The sequence below is a fragment of the Aureobasidium namibiae genome (assembly GCF_000721765.1).
Source record: "Aureobasidium namibiae CBS 147.97 unplaced genomic scaffold scaffold_13, whole genome shotgun sequence".
Taxonomy (NCBI): Eukaryota; Fungi; Ascomycota; class Dothideomycetes; order Dothideales; family Saccotheciaceae; genus Aureobasidium; species Aureobasidium namibiae.
Genome location: NW_013581196.1, coordinates 308,699 through 326,630, shown reverse-complemented (window position 1 = coordinate 326,630; position 17,932 = coordinate 308,699). Strand labels below are relative to the sequence as shown.

The window sequence follows — 17,932 nt, the reverse complement described above, 5'->3', positions numbered from 1 at the left end:
CATATTTTTTGTCTCCTTGCTTCGATAACGGGCTTCTTTTTTTAGCTCCTTTGCTATTATCAGCAGCTAGATATACTTAAATCTGAAGTAGTTAAAACAAACTAAAACGTTCTTTAAAGAATAGATATATCTAGATAATCATTATTAATAGCATAGTTAACGCTAGCTTCTTTATTAGTAGTAAATTAGCCTTCTTAAGTAAAGGACTTATATTATTAATTATTAGCTTCTTAATTATCAGGATAATGTTAATATACATAAAGTAAGCATTAAGAAAATTAACTATACTTTATCTTATTAATAAAGCATTCTTTATATAAGTTTATATTAATTCTTTATTTAAGAATTATCTTACTAACATTCTACTTAGCTATATATGCTGTTTTTCGTTCATTATCTTTATATGCGAGAATAACTAGTATGCTAGAATTAAGAGACGTCTTACTAATAAGGCTTAGAGGCTCTCGTGATTATCGTTTTTGCCATTACTTTTATAGCCATGGCAGGCCACATCTTTGCTGTCGGATTCTGTGCTGCCCGAGGGCCTTTAGCAAAATTTTAACTAATGGTATGTAAGAAGGTTAACAGAATGGTGAGGGTTTTATAGAACGATATAGTTGTGGCTGTCCGCATGTTTGTATGTGGCCATGTGTGAGGCCTATCCAGAACTGTAGCAACCAGAATACAGATATCATACAGTACCCAGCTGTCACGTCGTTGTGAAACGGTGACCCTGGGTCTAGACGGCCAGCACTAGATTACGATCTTTCACCAAGCCCAGGACAGAGCCAAAGCAAGCCTCAACCAATGCCATCGAGACCAGAGTTGCTGGAAAGGTCTAGTCGAGACACTATCGAATCTCTTGAGTATGCTGAGAAGACGGCCAAATCTGCGCCAGAGGCAAAGGTTAGCAATGAGACCTCGTTCGTCAACTTTTGTTATTGATTCCGACAGTATGTGCCAATCTCCCTGTGCTAAATTTTGCAACCTCCGACGTACTCCCACGAAGTTGAAGAGCGTGGATACCCACTATAGAACTGCACAGTTGCTTCCAGAGCAGAGGCGTCGTCCAAGAGACGCAATGTGATGTCGCTTCTCGGTGGAGACGACTCGTCTCTCAAGACCACTATGTACCTTTACAGCTGTAAGCGTTACAAACTTCAGCGTATGGGGGTGTGTCATGGAGGGATCCGAGTCTGACGCCGAGCGAGATCCCACTGATAACGCCGATGAGCCAGAAAACCTTTCCGATGGAGAAGACCATGTCGAGTATGACGAAGTCGGCGACGAGGACGACCGAAAAGAATTCGCAACTCTAGCCAACGATGGTTCCGGCAAGGAAGAGGGTTCGCCGCAGAGCGTGGAGACGTACACAAATGGTCGAGAGAGACGAGAATGGTGAGCGCATCTGGAAAGGCCATTCGCTTCCTCGTAAATTGGCTGCCCCAAGTCTTTGGACAATGAAGTGTAGATCTTGCTGACAGGAACGACTGTCACCCTCGAAGCTACATGAATGTCGTCCTAAAAAAACGGCAACTCAGTGCACACAGACCGGTGCTTTTGGCTTCGCGCAAGGACTGCCGAAAGATGTACGTCGTGCTTTCGCTTCAATTGCTTGAGCGTGGAGTCTTCTTTAGGAAATGCTTAGAGCCAGAATTCTGGGGTTTCCAACGCGAACTCGTTGCAGAGACCTTCATGAAATGGACCAGTTCGCACTTTTCCGAGGAGGCACAAGTCAGGATGGATGTCGATGTAAAGACGCATCGATGTTGATATCAATCTGCTCTTATGTCAAGACCCATGACACGCAATAAACTTCCTCTCATGCCTTGCGAATGCACTCTCCCTATGGGCTGGTGCGTGTGAAGCGTGCAGTAATAATGCACAAGGCCTTTGGGGGACGGAACAATGTCCACTGAGAGGCGGCCTGGTATCGACTCTCTCTGGCTACTCTTCTGAAGCAGAGACCCTTATGCATTCCTATGGTCCACAAGTCGTTCTATGCCGCCATGGGGAGAGGACATCATTTCCGTTGGTCAGGATGGCGCATTGTAATTCGTAAGTACCAGAGACATGGCTGTCTGATAAGAAGACGGAGGGATGCTCGGTCAAATTGTTGTACGTTTCTTCTCATTTCCTCTTTTCTCACCTTGGCGGGTTGAATGTGTATCTTGGAGGAGTTGATAACAAACGCAGGTAGTTGGGCTAAACAGCTGAATGAGCACGTGCTCTCGATGTCCGAAGCTTGCACCGTCCGAAGCCTGTATTTACCGACTGTCTGCAGAGACAAATGTTTCAACCACAATTACATCGATCAAGTCAATCGAGTGAAAGAGCTTGGAAATGGGCTTGGAGCAAGGAGTGACCTGCGCAGCGACCAGAGCTTAAACAAAATCTCGCAAGCCAACAGGAATGGAATGAGCTCCGGATCTCACAGCGCATCGATAAACAACGAATGTTCTCTATCGACTCTTAACTCTACGGCCAAATACTCGGTGCTTCTCTAATCGCTTCTCCCTTCTCAGCTCCCCTTGGTGGTTTGCTCTTCTCCGCAGCTCGCACGACCAAGATGTCAGACTACAAGACCTTATCGCGATACCCCATGGTACCGGCTGTCTCTGACAATACGATGTGACTTTGGTATAGCGCTGTGCCGACGTTACGCAGATGGTCTCGATCTTGTCTACTGGCAAATACTTTGTTTCGCCACGGCTATCGACGGGTCTGGCAGCGCCGGAACGCCATCTGGACCGCGAGGCTTAAAACTGGAAGTGCACCGACCAGACAACCCCATGGAGAAGATGGCCAATGTTTGCGCTAATGGGTTTTGACGCTCATACCATGATTTTCGTATGGTCATCGCGTGGACCTTGCTTGTGTCTCGACCCCATGATTGGCTCACTCCTGCCATCTTTATCTTTTGCGTTCGCGAGACACAAGAACAACGCACCAAATATCATCTATCGTTGTGCGAGATCGGAACTCCGACAAAAGCACGCAAACAGCATTTATTGTAAGTGAATGAAGTCTTCGTTGCAATTTCACGAGTCTGGTTTTCGAGGCTTCAATGTCGAGAGAGCACCAAAATTCTGAATTCTAACACCAAGCCTCACCAAGTATATCGCCTATCTTGGGACATCTTGCTCGTCCTGCTGGATCTGCGTACTTGGATGCTTAGGCCGAGATGCCAAATTGTAAATGGTCTTGTCATGCGAGGGGCCGTTGGTGCTTTGACTAGCGTGAACTTCTACCAAAACCTTCAGCGGTTCGAGATGCGCCACTCGGTTCTAGAAGCACACACACCTGGAGTGCTCGACCTGACTTAAATATCTATACCATGGCCGTCCTCCCCATCATTCTATCAGCAGACAAGCACAACTACCCAGTCATTCGTTCGACACCTTCGTTCTACTCTTCCTTCTACACTCTTTACAGTCCGCAATATGGACGCAAACAAGGCTTTCGATGCCGAGAAGGGCCTTGCCCAAACCGTCACAGAGACACCTGAATATGAAATTCAGAGTGGTCAGAACGAACTGAAACGTTCTTTGAAGAACAGACACATGCAAATGATCGCTATTGGTGGCGCCATTGGGGCTGGTTTTTTCGTCGGAGCAGGCGGTGCGCTTTCTACTGGAGGTCCTGCGTCGTTGATCATTGGCTTCTCAATCATTGGAATCATGTTGATGTGCACAATGCAAGCTTTGGGAGAATTGACTGTGCTTTATCCTGTTAACGGAGCATTCTTCACGTAAGTCTACATCAATTCCCTGTTTGGGAATCATCTTGCTGACATTCTACTCAGTTATGCATGCCGTTTCATCTCCGAGTCCTGGGGTTTCGCTATTGGATGGCAATACGCTATTCAATGGTTGACCATCCTTCCTTTCGAACTTACCGCCGCTTCTATCACTATCGACTTCTGGAAAGGAGCTGCCCACATCAACGTTGGTGTATGGATCGCCATTTTCCTCGTTGCTCTCTGCGCAATTCAGTTCTTTGGTGTGAGAGCATACGGCGAGGTCGAGTTCGTTCTGTCGATCATCAAGATCATGGCCTGCATTGGTTTCATCATCCTCGGTATTGTGATTGACGTCGGTGGTGTCCCGACTGATACTAGAGGCTACATTGGGGTCTCGTACTGGGGAGAGGGACGAGCCTTCCGCAATGGCTTCAAGGGCTTCTGCAGTGTCTTCGTTACCGCTTCCTTCGCCTTCGGTGGTACTGAGTTGGTCGGTCTTGCAGCTGCAGAGTCCGCCAACCCCAGAAAAGCCCTTCCCCAGGCTGTCAAGCAAGTCTTCTGGCGCATCGCTTTCTTCTACATCGTCGGCCTCTTCATCCTCGGTCTTGTCGTTCCTTCAGACAACCCCAATTTGCTTCATGCACACGGAGCTCACTCTAACTATTCTCCATTCGTCATCGCCATCCGTCTTGCCGGCATCAAAATCTTGCCATCGGTCTTCAACGCTGTCATCACAATCTCGGTTATTAGTGTTGCCAACAGTTCTGCCTTCGCATCTACTCGTACCATTCAAGCACTTGCAGCAAGAGGCATGGCTCCTAAGTTCTTGGCTTATGTTGACAAGAAGGGTCGTCCCATCCCTACTATCATCTTGCAGATGGCCATGGGTCTTCTCGCCTTTGTCAACTTGGCAGCCGCAGGCAGCGTCCTCTTCACCTGGCTCCTGTCCCTGACTGGTCTCGCCAACTTCTTCGTCTGGGGCAGCATCAACCTCTCTCACATCCGCTTCCGCAAGGGTTGGGCTCACTCTGGCCGCAATGTCGAGCAGCTCCCCTACAAGGCCAAGTTCGGTGTCATCGGCAGTTACATCGGCCTCTTCCTCAACGTTATCTGTCTCGTTGCTCAGTTCTACGTTGCTCTGTTCCCCATCGGTGGCAAGCCTGACGCTGCCAACTTCTTCGAATCGTACCTCGCCGGCCCCGTCATCTTCACCCTTTACGTTGGATGGAAGGTTTGGACTCGCGAGTGGAAGCTCTGGGTGTCCGCCTCCGATATGGATGTTGTAACAGACATGCGCATCTTCGAGGATGACGAGGAGGAGGAAGCGGTCAAGGTTACCGGCTGGAAGGGCAAGGTCAAGTCTTTCACCTCTGCTTTCATCTAAGCGCTGCCTCACATTTGCTGCAAACAAACACTTTTACGACTTAGCACAGGCGTTCTTTGGGAGGGTCGACCAATACCCAGGGTATCTTTTTGGATAAAGAAAAGCCTTTATGATTTATATACCAGATATAGCTACGAAGCTAGAATTTTATGATCTTTACTTTTATCTCTTAATCCCGATTCGTTCATTGTCTTGCCTGTGGTTCTTAGTTGGCTCTCCTCAAGAAAAACGTGGATTGACCTCGTGGGTCGTACATTGTACGAGACAAACGAAGATCGGTGGTATGAAAACGTGCCTTCCTTCCCACGTATTCCTTTCTTCGGCTTCTCCTTCCTGATCTGATCTTCCAAACCTTCGCTGCGTCCTCTTGACCAACTTCTTCTCCATTTTCCACTCTCCCTCGATCATATGTAGAGCGTCGTTTTTCTCTGTAAAAACGCACAATCTTTTCGACACCTCAGTTGTGTCCAAAGAAAGACATGAGGCTGTTCTTCATCAACAGATACTAATCTGTTTCCCAAAACCAACACGCCTTTGTCCTGTAAAAAGACATCTCTAAATCTTCGCGAGAGGAAATAAATACAAAGACAGATCAATATGACACTATTGAATTGCACAATAACATCGACACCACAGCCGTGAAACAAGAAAGCCGAAAGTATGTCGCTTCTCTAATAAACATTAACCTGTTTCTCGAAACCATTATGCCTTCTTGTAGCAAGGACATTACTTCAGACGTCTAGAGATGTCTAATAGTGTCTATAATAGATAAGTACTACCACCGATGACGAAGGAAGCGGTAATGAAGACGCTGCAGAAGCTCTTGAAGCCATTGCGGAAGGCGATTACTACCCTAGTCTATACTTCAATGTAGCCTCTACTGTTAGTCAGGACACCGCTAACGTCAATCATTATACCGAGGATGATGGAATCGAACTACTAGGTTACCTCTTAGTGATCATTACTCTTAAGAACATTGTGCGTCTCTATAGTTATAAGCGTCACGCATTTCTCGACATGGTGAGAGTGTTGACAGTGTATAGATGATTTCATTCTCGTATCGTGGTATCTTGACATAAAAAAAAGCAGATTGATATCGACATCGAAGCACATAACACCACCTCCATCCCGAAGATTTCATGGATCTCGTGCTGCGGCCTTACGAGACATGCTCGATGCGATCAGCATACTCCGAGTCCTGACGCTTCTCCTTGAAAGTCGTGCCGAGCGCCTCTGCAGTGTCCTCATCGTGAATAACTCTCATATCACGGCCCTTGAACTCAGGTCCGACGATAGTAAGGACAATGACATAAGCATAAACGCATCCAAGGAAGATGCAGATGACCTTGCCATAGTTGTATCTCTCTACCTTGTGGATAGGAGGTAGAGGGAACTGCTCGCCAATCTGAGCCTCGATGGTAGAACTTGCGCTGGAAGCAAGGTTGCCGAGTTGGTATGCGGTACCGACGACGAAGGTTCTGAAAGCACCGGGCGACAGCTCCATGAGATGGATGGGAATTACACCCCAAGCACCTTGAACGCAGAACTGCTCGAAGAAAGCAGCTGCCATGACGGCTTTGGAGGAGGTGAAGGTGTAGGGGTAGAGCAGAGCGCCGCCAACCACGCAAGCCACGATGATAGTGAGACGGCGACCGAAAATGGTAGAGCAGTAGCCCATGGTTGTTCCTCCAGCAATAGCACCAAGATTAGCAACGACCTGAGTGATTGTGACAGAGTTGGGGTTGAACTGGTACTGGTTCTTGAGCATCGTGGGGTAGAGATCTTGACTTCCGTGAGACATGAAGTTGAAGCCAGCCATCAACAGAACCATATAAGTCAGGAGGAGCCAGTGGCGCTTGAGAGCGATCTTTCCCTCGGCGATGAAAGTGCCTCCAATGTTAGGACTTCCAGACTCACGCACAGCTTGACGTTCGCGGTACGCTTTTGTCTCTGGCAGACACAGTCTGAACAGGATGATCAGAACAGGAGGACCAGCACCGAACCAGAAGAGAGGGCGCCATCCACCGTAGGGAGTGTTGTCGACGAGAGCACGGGCGAAGACTACGGCAAGCAGGTATCCAAACGCATAACCTTGCTGCAGCATTCCACTGATGATACCGCGAGCCTCTTCAGGACAATCCTCAAGTGCAGTGGCTGGAATCTGTTAGTGATGCGAAATGCAAAGACACACAATTCGACTGACCTGCAGCGTTTCCGTAAAGACCGCCCATAGCGATACCAAATAGAGCACGGACAGCAAGGAACTGGTTGTAGGTTTGGCAGAAACCGGTACCGAGCTCAAGAATGATGAACAGGATGTTGTTGACAACAAAAGGCCATTTGCGTCCATAGCGATCAGCAGCGATACCGAAGGCGATAGAGCCGACAGAACGGAACATGAGCACAAGTGTAATTCCCCAGGTGATGTCTTTTGTGGTTTTGCCGAACTCCTTAGCAAGTTCGGATACTGTCAGCGAGACGGTGAAGAAATCGAAGGCTTGAGTGGAATTAGCACGAATCGAGTATACATTATAGTCATCATGGCATACCGTCCCAAGTCCATGCAATAAAGGCGACCGAAAAAAAAAGCCATTGTTGTCTGTTGAGCATTCGCAAAAGGCTTATGGGGTTGGCGACCTTAGTCATTGGAGGCTTGAGTGTGGAGAAGCGCGTGGCGATGTATCTTCCAGCGGTCATATGCTCGTCGGTCTCACCAGTAGCAGGCATGTGCTCCTGGTGGTCGGCCTCGGGGTATTTCTCCATTGTGGCGGGTGTATCTACTCGGTCATCAGCTCTGGTTCATCCACCATGCGATGCTGAGAGAGCTTGACAGAGCTTGGTATTGCGCCAAGAGCATGACAAGCTCATTGCCCAGACAAAACGCCTCGAATAGGTTGGCGCATACCTGAACAGATGGGAATGACGAAAAGAAAGTTGCGATATGCGTGTAGAGGGCTGGCAGAACACCAGCTGGAGTCAATGGACAGCAGAAACAAAGTGCGATAAGAGAGAACGAACTGGGTCACACCCCCTCTTTAAATATCTTCAACGACCTCTTCGCTATCCCCGGGAATTACTGCGTGTGCCATGGGGATCACGACGCTAGCGAAGTGTCTTTACTGTGTTGGGTATAGCGTGGCATTGAGGCGGCTGATATCTTTGAGGAGACTCCGCACTTTCTCCACGTCCGTGATGCTCCGAGTAGCAACCTTATGGGGGATATCTTCTCGAACCAATATGTGGCGGCTCAGGTTACGAGTCCTCGCGATGTGCTCGAGCCATGAGGAGCTGGGTCGAGGCGCCATGAACGGTTTTGCTGGACGATAAGAGGTTCCTTGGCGACGACAAGCATCTGTTGATGAGCTTGTACCCTTGGCATTGACGTGATGCTGAGGTAGAGTTTAGAAATGCCGTCTAACAGAATGTGGTCAGTAACCCCAAGTAGCTAAACAATACCTGACCGAGAGAGCATTGAATCTTAATGACCCCAGCATATGGTATAGGGCAGGGTGGTGTGGTATAGGGCAGAATGGTGTGGGGGACAAGTGTCTCGGAACGTTGTTCGTGTTGCATACAAAACTTACGAGAAATCCCCGTTGACAAATTCCGCGGACTCCTTTGCCAGTGACATCCGGAGGCATTTGACTTTTAGACCGATGGAAGCCCACGAGAAGAATCCGGGCCTCGGAGACAGATACTCTGCACGAGTACAATATCAGAAAGGGCTGCTTGGTGTCGAGGAGTTGAAGGATAGTTTCCGGAAGAACAAAATCTGCTACAGTATGTGATAATAAAGACGATTGGACAGCAGTCCACACACAGGAAGCGGGTTTCAAAGAACAAGTCGGAATACAAGGTGGACTTCTACCATCCTCTAGTACCAGGTGCGCCCTTGACAGACTTGCGTACGATATCGCTGGTCATCCAGCCTCCGTAAAAGTCACCTGGCTGGGGCTCGACCAGTTCTCCATCGACGTAACATTCCCATCGCGGATCAGCATAGAATGATACATAGCCTTTGATATCGGCAAAGGTTTGAGTTGGCTCGTTGTAACACCAAGCACGGCTGTCAACTTGATCGCCTGCTGGTGTTTTGAAGGTGAAGTAGTTGGCGACGCCTTTCCATTCGCAAAAGGTGCGTCGAGATGTGGGAGTCATGTCCAACTTGATCGAGGCTGGCGGTAAGTAGTAGGTGGGTGGATGATAGGTTTCAAGTACCCAGAAAGCACGGTCGGTGGAGGCAATTGTTTGGCCATCAGGACCGGGAAACTTGATCAAAATGTTCTTTTTGATCTGCTGCAAGGCAGGTGGACGAGGAAAAGTCCGAGGATCCAGCATGATAGATCTGGGCTGAGATACAGAGATGAACGAGAAACAAGGGTTATCTTATGGTTGTTCTGGCAAAGTGAGATTCTGCCGACGGTATACACGCTCCAGGTCACCGACAGGCAGATGCAGATGCAGGAGATGATGACGCGGGGCGCATCATCGCATGGCTTGGCAGGGTCTGTAACCAATGAATTGGCCGCGAGGAGGCTGCTGACCAGTCTGTTGGAACTGGGAGCTGCGGGGTGTCACGAACAAAAGAAGATCCGACGGTAAATACCTCGAGCGCGATTTAACGTGGATTGCCTGTTCCTTGATGCTGAGGATAGTGAGACGATAGGTCCAAAGGTGCGGCAATCTTGCGGTCAGTTACAGAGCACCTGAGTCGAGAAGAGGTGCCGCTGCCTGAGAAGCTCGGGCTGTTCTTGATTGTCCTGCTGCCGTCGATTTTCTGTCTTTCTGTTTGTCTCGGCCAACTACATTCTATCGACTCTCTCGGTCCCACGCGCGCTCTCGATACTATGCCGCCGACAAAGTCGCAGTCGACGCCGCCTGCGCAGTCCTCGTCGACACCCCGTCCGGTGCTCGCCCATGCGCCCACGAACCCGTCCGGTTTGCGCATGTCGCATACCCTATCATCGCCTGAGAACCCTTCCATGATCCTAGACGCTGCGGATAGGAGTCGGTCGCCAGATGCCATATCACAAACGCATGCCACGTCCAACGGCGAACAGTCGGAGCCCACCGTCCGCACTCGTCTCATAGAACAGCAGAACTGGGATGCAAGACCCAAGTTCATGCAAAACTACGGCAGCACCTTCAGTACCGACACGTACGGCCCAAGGGAAGGCTTTGAGAGCGGTACCGTTAGCCCTCACAGTCTGCTCGATGAACCTCTCGGTTCTGGCAGTAACATGAGCACGACTCGATGGCTAGCCAAGCAGCATGGTGTCAAGAGTGAGCGGGCCATGTATGTAGCAATCTCCCTCCCCAATACACTTCTTCTGCTTTCTAAACCTGCTTCCCAGGTATCTTCAGTACTATCTCCCCGTGACCAACTGGATCCGCCAGTACCAGTGGAAGTTCTTGCGCGGTGACTTGATTGCTGCTTTGACAATGGCATCCTTCTATATTCCCATGTCGCTGTCCTATGCCTCGAATTTGGCCCATCTGCCACCTATCAATGGTCTCTACGCATTTGTCTTCAATCCATTCATCTACGCTATCTTCGGTACCGTACCGCAACTGGTTGTTGGTCCTGAAGCTGCTGGCTCTCTCCTTACTGGCCAAGTTGTGCGTGAGAACATCAGTTCCGGAAAGCACAGAGACAATGACTTTGCGAGTAACACTCAAATCGCTGGCATGGTCACTGGAATTTCCGGAGCTATCATTTTACTTGCTGGTCTCTGCAGATTGGGCTTCCTAGACAGCGTTCTCAGCCGACCTTTCCTTCGAGGCTTCATCAGCGCCATTGGTGTGGTCATTTTCGTCGATCAGCTCCTGCCCGAGACTGGAATGACTGCACTTCTTGAACACGACCCTAACGGCGCTGCACACGGCAGCTCACTGACAAAGATCATCTATCTTATCAAGAACGCAGACAAGGCACACAAATTGACTTGCGCTGTGTCATTTGGTGCTTTTGCGATCGTTATGTTCTTCAGACAGCTGAAGAGAAGCCTACAGCCCCGATATCCCTCAGTTGCCTACTTCCCTGATCGCTTCCTGGTCGTCGTCTTCTCTGCCCTGTTCACCTGGAAATTTTCATGGGACAAGCAAGGTCTTGACATCTTGGGTGACTTGAAGACTACAGGCAAACCCTTCCAAGTGCATTTCCCATTCCAGCCGTCAATGATGGAGCACGTCACGGATGCCTTCTCAACGTCTTTTCTCATTGCTCTGCTCGGCTTTTTCGAAAGCAGTGTCGCAGCCAAGAGTCTTGCGAACAGTACAGCAAAGATCGAGAAAAAGGTCGACAAGGACGGTAACGAGTACGAAGAAGCTGACGGCATCGTCAACATGAACGTCTCCGCTAACCGCGAGTTGGTCGCTCTGGGTGTTGCAAACATTCTTGGAGGCCTGTTCATGGGTATCCCTGCCTTTGGTGGCTATGGAAGAAGTTTGGTGAATAAGAGCACTGGCGGCAAAACGCCTATGAGCAGTGTCTTCTTGTCTCTAATCACCATCTTCTGCATTCTGTTCCTGCTGCCATACTTTTACTATATCCCTGTAAGTCTTGCGATTCAAAACATATTGGCAACACAGGAAGGAACACAAAAGTGACGAGTGCTGACGTACTCGAACAGAAAGGCGTACTCGCTGCCATGATCTCCGTGGTAGCCTACTCACTCATCGAAGAAGCGCCCCACGACATCCACTTCTTCTGGTCCATCAAAGGCTGGAACGAAATTTCCCTCATGCTACTCATCTTCCTAACAACCTTCTTCTGGAACCTCCGCATCGGCATCGCCGTCGGTATCGGCCTTTCGCTCTTGCGTCTCCTCAAGCATGCCACTCGCCCACGCATTCAGATTCTTGGCCGCGTTCCTGGCACCCGCAACCAATTCGACAGCGCTGAACACGGTGGTCTGGAATTCATCCCTTACGTTCTCATCGTCAAGATTCCTGAGCCATTGACCTTTGCCAATACTGGAAGCTTGAAAGATCGCTTGAGACGTCTGGAGGCTCATGGCACTAGTGCTGCCCACCCAGCTCTTCCACGCGTGCGCCACCACCAGCATAATCGCAATGTGGTCTTTGACGTCCACGGCGTGACATCCCTGGACCCAGCAGCCGCGCAAGTGCTCCTTGAAATTGTGACTGGATATCGCGAACGCGGCACTAGAGTCTTCTTCTGCAGGGTCCCCAGTGGCAGATCACAGGTGTGGAAGCTAATGCTTGCGAGTGGAATCGTCGAGGTCTGTGGTGGCGAATCGCATTTCTTGAGGGGTGTTGAGCAAGCGCTTGAGATGGCTGATCACGAAGAAAGAGCCGACAGTCTGAGAGAGGATGGTTCCAGTTTTGTTGAAGAGGCTAGGGCGGCGACTACCTAAGCCGTGATGGATTCTCTTGAGATCACATCTTTGACGAGGAATGAAAGCATGAAAGAATGGAAGTGGACGGATTGTCATTGCTAGAGTATAGAAGAGACGAGTAAGAGGTCTGTACAGTTCTACCTCATGCTCTGTAATTGGAGTCTCATCATCTCCGAAGTCTCAAGACCCATCGGTAGCCTGTCTTTGTATCCTTCTTTACATTATGACGAGTATTCGGAGGACCCGAAAAACATTAGATCGAGAATATGAACAGGGTCGCTCCATCAACAATGTCGGGACGACTTGATTACTGCTTTTCTTGTCCCGTCGCCTGACTGGTGTGTCTGAAATTACAGCGTAGCTAGTATCAGTACTTTGCTAAGTCTGGCCACCCGTTTACAGTGCATTTGGAGGACTCGTTGTCGAGATACATGCTATACAAGATTTTGAAGCATGTTGATTTGAAAAGGCTCAGTGAAACACACGTAGACTTGGGACATATCCAATCCCTCACCAATATCCTCTTTGTTTCTCTTGATTTATTGTCAATGAATCTTGTCGTGCTCAGAGTGGTCTTCCTTACGCCGATGTTAAACGTGTTAGTAGATGAGTGTCCTAGCCGATTGTCCTCCGCCGCGGCTGCCCGAGCTGAGCAAAGTCCTGCTTCCGCTTCCGTTCCGAACTTCGGAGGCCTGGCACCACTCGTCCTTCTTCTCCGTTGCAACCACAATGACTCCCGAAGGCTTTGAACGCATGCTTGGAGCGTATGGCTCATCACCAGCTTCCAAGCGCCAGAAAATATCAGTTGCCTGCGACCCTTGCAGAGCACGTAAAGTCCGATGCGATGGCAATCGACCTTCTTGCCGACAATGCATCAGAGGAAGGAAGAACTATACATGTACTTATGGGCGGATGCTACCCGAGACCCAACAGAGACCCACTCAAGAACAGGAAAGTCGGGATGCGCAACCAAGCAATGTCGAGCAGTCGCGAGGCACTCGAGAGAGCGTGAATGTTGCGGCTACAGTTGAAAGACATACGGGACTTAGCAGTACACCTGCAGCGAACATCAACCCTCTACGTCCATCTCTAGCCTTGGGCGGACCTCAGGATACAATGATTGACGAATCATCATCTTCGAACTTTTCGCATCGATTGTCTCGCCACGAAGAACGTCCTCAACAAGGCTTCGTGTCGGACGCGACGAAAAAAGTACCTTTCAAACTGGGTGGCTCCGCCGAGATAGCAGGGGTATTACCTCGTCGCCGCGTCGCAGATGACCTAGTTTCTCAATACTGGAGCTTTGTACATCCTCTGTTCCCGGTCCTGCATGAACCTACTTTCATGGCCGCATACGAGAAGTCATGGATCTCGCAGCCGAGTGGCAGTGCAATCGCAGATGAACGCTGTCGCGAATTTGAGGAAGCCTTGTTCTTCTCGACTCTAAACGTCATCTTCGCTTTGGGCACTCGATTCAGCGATTCAGTGCCAGGACCGGAGAAACGTGATATGGCAAAAGAATACTACAATAGATCGAGGCAGATCTTTACGTTTGATCTTCTCGACTGTACCTCTTTGCCAGTCTTGCAGATGTTGCTGCTTCAAGGCATATATTTGCAGTCTACGACTAAAGTCTCAAGATGTTGGAATGTTATTGGTGTTGCTACTCGGATGGCTCAGAGCCTGGGGCTGCATCTAGAGCAGACATATCAACGCCAAAAAACGATATATGCTCGCGAAATGGGAAAGAGGCTTTGGCATTCGTGTCTCATCCTGGACAGGTAAGCTCTGCTTGGCGCCGTGAAGGGCCGAAGGCTGATTCAATGTGTACAGATCAGCCGCCGCTACTTTTGGATGGCCAATGACAGTTCATGATACTCACAGTATACCATTGCCTGTACTCGACGACCATGCTTTCAGCCCACAAAGCAACAAAATCTCGGCCCCGACAAGATCATCCCCTGGTGTTCTTATATTCACAAATACTTGCGAGTTGTTCTCTATCATCGGGGATATACTGTCCACCTTATATTGCAATGATGGAGCATTACCGCCGCCAGCTGCAAATCAAACCCAGCATGCTCGCACCTTATCACATATCATGGCCTTGAATGGCCGACTGGAAGCATATATGACCACGTTACCTAAATACCTGCGCGAATTTATCGACAGGAGGAAGCTAACCAACTCGATTGACATCTCAGACCCCGCGCTTGTTTCCCAACAGGCTATCGCCTGCAGGTACAAAAAGCACCATGTACCAATTTTATTATGACAAGTCACTAACATATAGGCTCAGATTCTTCTACGCAAAGATCCTTCTTCTGCGTCCGGCGCTGTTCATACCCCTGCAAAGTTCAGACATCAACGAGCAGGAACTAATCATGCTTCAACATGACGAGTTAATCATGCACGCAGTCGATCTTTGTTTTTCGAGCAGCGTACATATCATGGACGTGTTCCACAGCAGCCTCGACTCGCCCTTTCGCATAGCTGATTGGCATGTTGTCTACAGTGAGCCTCTGCTGCGTTAGACGAACCCATCAAAACGAAAGGCTAATTCGTGGAAAAACTCGCAGTGACATTTACTGCAGTGACGTCTATATTGGCCGCTGAAAAGTACATTCCACGCCGACGCGATCACATCGACTATATGATCGAGAAGTCTCGGCAAATCTTCCGCTACATGGAACAACGAGTGCCCATATCCTCAAAAGCTCTCAACTCCTTGGACACCATCAGATCTCAGGCTTCCGCCAGCACTGAAGTCCAGATATTTGATAATGCCGAGGGTTCTGTAATACCTAGTGTAGAACAGGATGTGACGAGGAGCCTTGAAGGCCTTGATCCTTTTGATTGGCTAGCAAATCCGTGCGCGTTGCTTAGTAGACAGATGCCTGGGTTGGATATGAGTTGGTTGACAGGCTCAGATGCTTGGTCCAGTCGAGTGAGATGTACCTGTCGACACAAGGGCACATCCTACCATGTGCTAAATTCTGTCTCAACTCCCACATCACTTTCACGACAACACGCAAGCGCGACTGATGCTACACAAATGCATAGTTCTTACTAGATGATAGCTAAGTCCACAGAGAGCCGACAATATCGCGACTATCTTTGGATACTTCCTCATCACAGAAGCAAATGTGCAGTTGGATGGCGTCCGCGTGATATATCTTTGCATATGGGTAAGATGGAGGCTACGAGTTGTACAAGGTGACTACGTATATCGTTCAAGATGTGTGACAACCTCCTCAAATAATTCTGCACTTCCACGATGCTCTTGGAACAGTAAACCAGCCATGTGCTTGATGATTTGCTTCGAGAGTGACACCAAGAAGGTGACATGATTCCGAGATGATGTTGGTCCAGGTGACGGATCCGAGGTTCTACTTCGGAAGCCATCCGGACTTGTCGTCGAGTATTCGGACGGGCAGCGGAGGCTTGGGCATGGTGCCCAGACACAGCGAGATGTTCACGGACACAAACACTTGGTAGTATGGTTGCTCACAAGGGATGTTCTAGGGGTATATACAGTGGCATGGTAGGTGAGGAGGTCTGACGATATTAGTGGAGGGTGTCAGAGCGGCATTCGGGCAGCGAAGTCGGGCCAGCTAAAGACGTCAATGGCTCGAAGCTCTCTCAACATTGTCATGCGCCCATGAATAAATTGTCGCGTGCGTGGAAGCAACCTGCACTTCGCAAAGTCTCAATTCGTGCTTTTCACATCACCGTCAGGATGCAGGGCGACTACAGTGTAAGAGTCAAAGGCTACTCGTCTACAGACATTCGACTGACCATCCATGACAGGCAGCCGTAGCGGCACTGAACACACTGCAGAGCAACTTCTCCATCGTCGACGCCATTCGCAAGTCTGGAAGAGGCATGAACCAGAATGCCATCCCGGAGATGATTGAGTGGGTCAAGAAGCTGGGCTACGAGGTGTGCGTTCGCCCGTGACGAGTACAATCAGTATACACGACTGACACTGCAAAACAACAGCCCGCCGACTTCGACAGATTGAACGCCGTCCACGTCGCCGGAACCAAAGGAAAAGGCTCCACTAGCTCCTTTGTCTCGTCCATCCTCGGTCAATACGTCGCAGAGGCCAAAGTCACCAAGACGGGCCTTTACACTTCACCCCACTTGCGATTCGTGCGCGAGCGCATCCAGATCGACAACAAGCCCTTGACTGAAGAGCAATTTGCCAAATACTTCTTCGAGACTTGGAACAGACTCGAAGCTGCTGCCAAAGCCGCCGGCCATGCCGATCCCACCAGCAAAGAGACCAAGCCCGTCTACTTCCGCTTCTTGACCTTGATGGCTCTGCACACGTATATCAGCGAAGGCGTGGATGCTGCTGTCATCGAGTGCGGTATTGGAGGCGAGTTTGACAGCACAAACATCCTTGTCAAGCCCAGCGTCACAGCAGTCACGAGTCTGGGCATCGATCATGTTGCCATGTTGGGCGATACGATTGACAAGATTGCCTGGCACAAAGCTGGTGTCTTCAAGCCCGCCGTCCCTGCTTTCTCCGCCCCTCAGCCTGAAGAAGCCATCAAAGTTCTCCACGAGCGCGCTGCCGAACGCAACACCAAGCTCGAAGTTGTCGACGTCCATCCTGAACTCGCCAATATTAAGCTCGGCCTAGCCGCAGACTTCCAAAAGACAAATGCCTCTGTCGCCATTGCCGCCGCCGCTGCATACCTGCGTCGCGTAGGCGTCGAGGACCTACCAACCTCCACATACCTGCCCACCGCCTTCCGCAGAGGCCTTGAGGATGTCCACCTAGGCGGCCGCTGCGAGACACGCACAGACACAACCACTCCAAACCTGAAATGGCACATTGACGGCGGCCACACACTCGAGAGCATCGAGCTAGCCGCCACTTGGTTCGGCAGCCTGATCTCCTCATCGCCAAACTCAACCACCCGCATCCTGATCTTCAACCAACAAACCCGCGATGCGTCCTCACTGGCTCTGAAACTCCACAGCACTCTGGCATCTGCATTGGCAGACCAAAAGCCATTTTCGCACGCGTTCTTCTGCACGAATACTACCTACGCTGAGTCGGGCTTCCGTCCTGATCTTACTAGCATCAATACCAATGCTTCTGATGTGGAGACGCTGAGTGTGCAAAATGCTCTGGCGGAAACTTGGAAGGGTGTAGATGGGTCTTGTGATGTGCGTGTGTTCAGAACTGTCGAGGAAGCTGTAAAGGCTGCTAGGGAGGCTGCTGGCGAGCAGAAAGAGGAAGTTATGGTGCTTGCTACCGGTAGTCTGCATCTGGTTGGTGGTGTGGTCGAAGTGCTTGAGGGTGGTAATGCTTAGAGGATGGTGGATAGCCATGACACTTCGAGGAGTCCAAGTTGCAAGCTTATTCAAATGGCATTACAGGTGTATGGTCTTAAGTGAGTTATCATCCATTGCTGACAGAGTTCATCG

The 17,932-nt window shown here is 49.7% G+C and overlaps 7 protein-coding genes across 7 annotated transcripts; 5 read left to right on the top strand and 2 right to left on the bottom strand.

Annotated features, from left to right (window-relative positions):
* Nucleotides 1–1,180: 1,180 nt before the first annotated feature.
* Nucleotides 1,181–1,773, top strand: M436DRAFT_65472 (uncharacterized protein; the record flags this gene model as incomplete). The annotated part of the gene is made up of 2 exons (XM_013570122.1): nucleotides 1,181–1,398; nucleotides 1,506–1,773. The coding sequence occupies 2 exons, from the start codon at nucleotides 1,181–1,183 to the stop codon at nucleotides 1,771–1,773; spliced, it is 486 nt and encodes a 161-aa protein (XP_013425576.1).
* Nucleotides 1,774–3,443: 1,670 nt separating this feature from the next.
* On the top strand, nucleotides 3,444–5,126 carry M436DRAFT_74401 (uncharacterized protein; the record flags this gene model as incomplete). The annotated part of the gene is made up of 2 exons (XM_013570214.1): nucleotides 3,444–3,751; nucleotides 3,806–5,126. 2 exons carry the CDS (start codon nucleotides 3,444–3,446, stop codon nucleotides 5,124–5,126), a joined length of 1,629 nt encoding a protein of 542 aa, XP_013425668.1.
* A 1,159-nt stretch (nucleotides 5,127–6,285) lies between these two features.
* Nucleotides 6,286–7,823, bottom strand: M436DRAFT_51455 (carboxylic acid transporter protein-like protein; the record flags this gene model as incomplete). The annotated part of the gene is made up of 3 exons (XM_013570063.1): nucleotides 6,286–7,280; nucleotides 7,330–7,623; nucleotides 7,676–7,823. The coding sequence occupies 3 exons, from the start codon at nucleotides 7,821–7,823 to the stop codon at nucleotides 6,286–6,288; spliced, it is 1,437 nt and encodes a 478-aa protein (XP_013425517.1).
* Nucleotides 7,824–8,990: 1,167 nt separating this feature from the next.
* M436DRAFT_51581 (DUF427-domain-containing protein) lies at nucleotides 8,991–9,464 on the bottom strand (the record flags this gene model as incomplete). The annotated part of the gene is made up of 1 exon (XM_013570084.1): nucleotides 8,991–9,464. One exon carries the CDS (start codon nucleotides 9,462–9,464, stop codon nucleotides 8,991–8,993), a length of 474 nt encoding a protein of 157 aa, XP_013425538.1.
* A 785-nt stretch (nucleotides 9,465–10,249) lies between these two features.
* M436DRAFT_51093 (uncharacterized protein) lies at nucleotides 10,250–12,505 on the top strand (the record flags this gene model as incomplete). The annotated part of the gene is made up of 3 exons (XM_013570003.1): nucleotides 10,250–10,422; nucleotides 10,481–11,681; nucleotides 11,759–12,505. 3 exons carry the CDS (start codon nucleotides 10,250–10,252, stop codon nucleotides 12,503–12,505), a joined length of 2,121 nt encoding a protein of 706 aa, XP_013425457.1.
* A 1,098-nt stretch (nucleotides 12,506–13,603) lies between these two features.
* Nucleotides 13,604–14,272, top strand: M436DRAFT_51211 (uncharacterized protein; the record flags this gene model as incomplete). Its single annotated transcript, XM_013570025.1, has 1 exon — nucleotides 13,604–14,272. One exon carries the CDS (start codon nucleotides 13,604–13,606, stop codon nucleotides 14,270–14,272), a length of 669 nt encoding a protein of 222 aa, XP_013425479.1.
* A 1,954-nt stretch (nucleotides 14,273–16,226) lies between these two features.
* On the top strand, nucleotides 16,227–17,818 carry M436DRAFT_65467 (FolC bifunctional protein; the record flags this gene model as incomplete). Its single annotated transcript, XM_013570121.1, has 3 exons — nucleotides 16,227–16,244; nucleotides 16,298–16,429; nucleotides 16,490–17,818. 3 exons carry the CDS (start codon nucleotides 16,227–16,229, stop codon nucleotides 17,816–17,818), a joined length of 1,479 nt encoding a protein of 492 aa, XP_013425575.1.
* Between the last annotated feature and the right edge of the window lie 114 nt (nucleotides 17,819–17,932).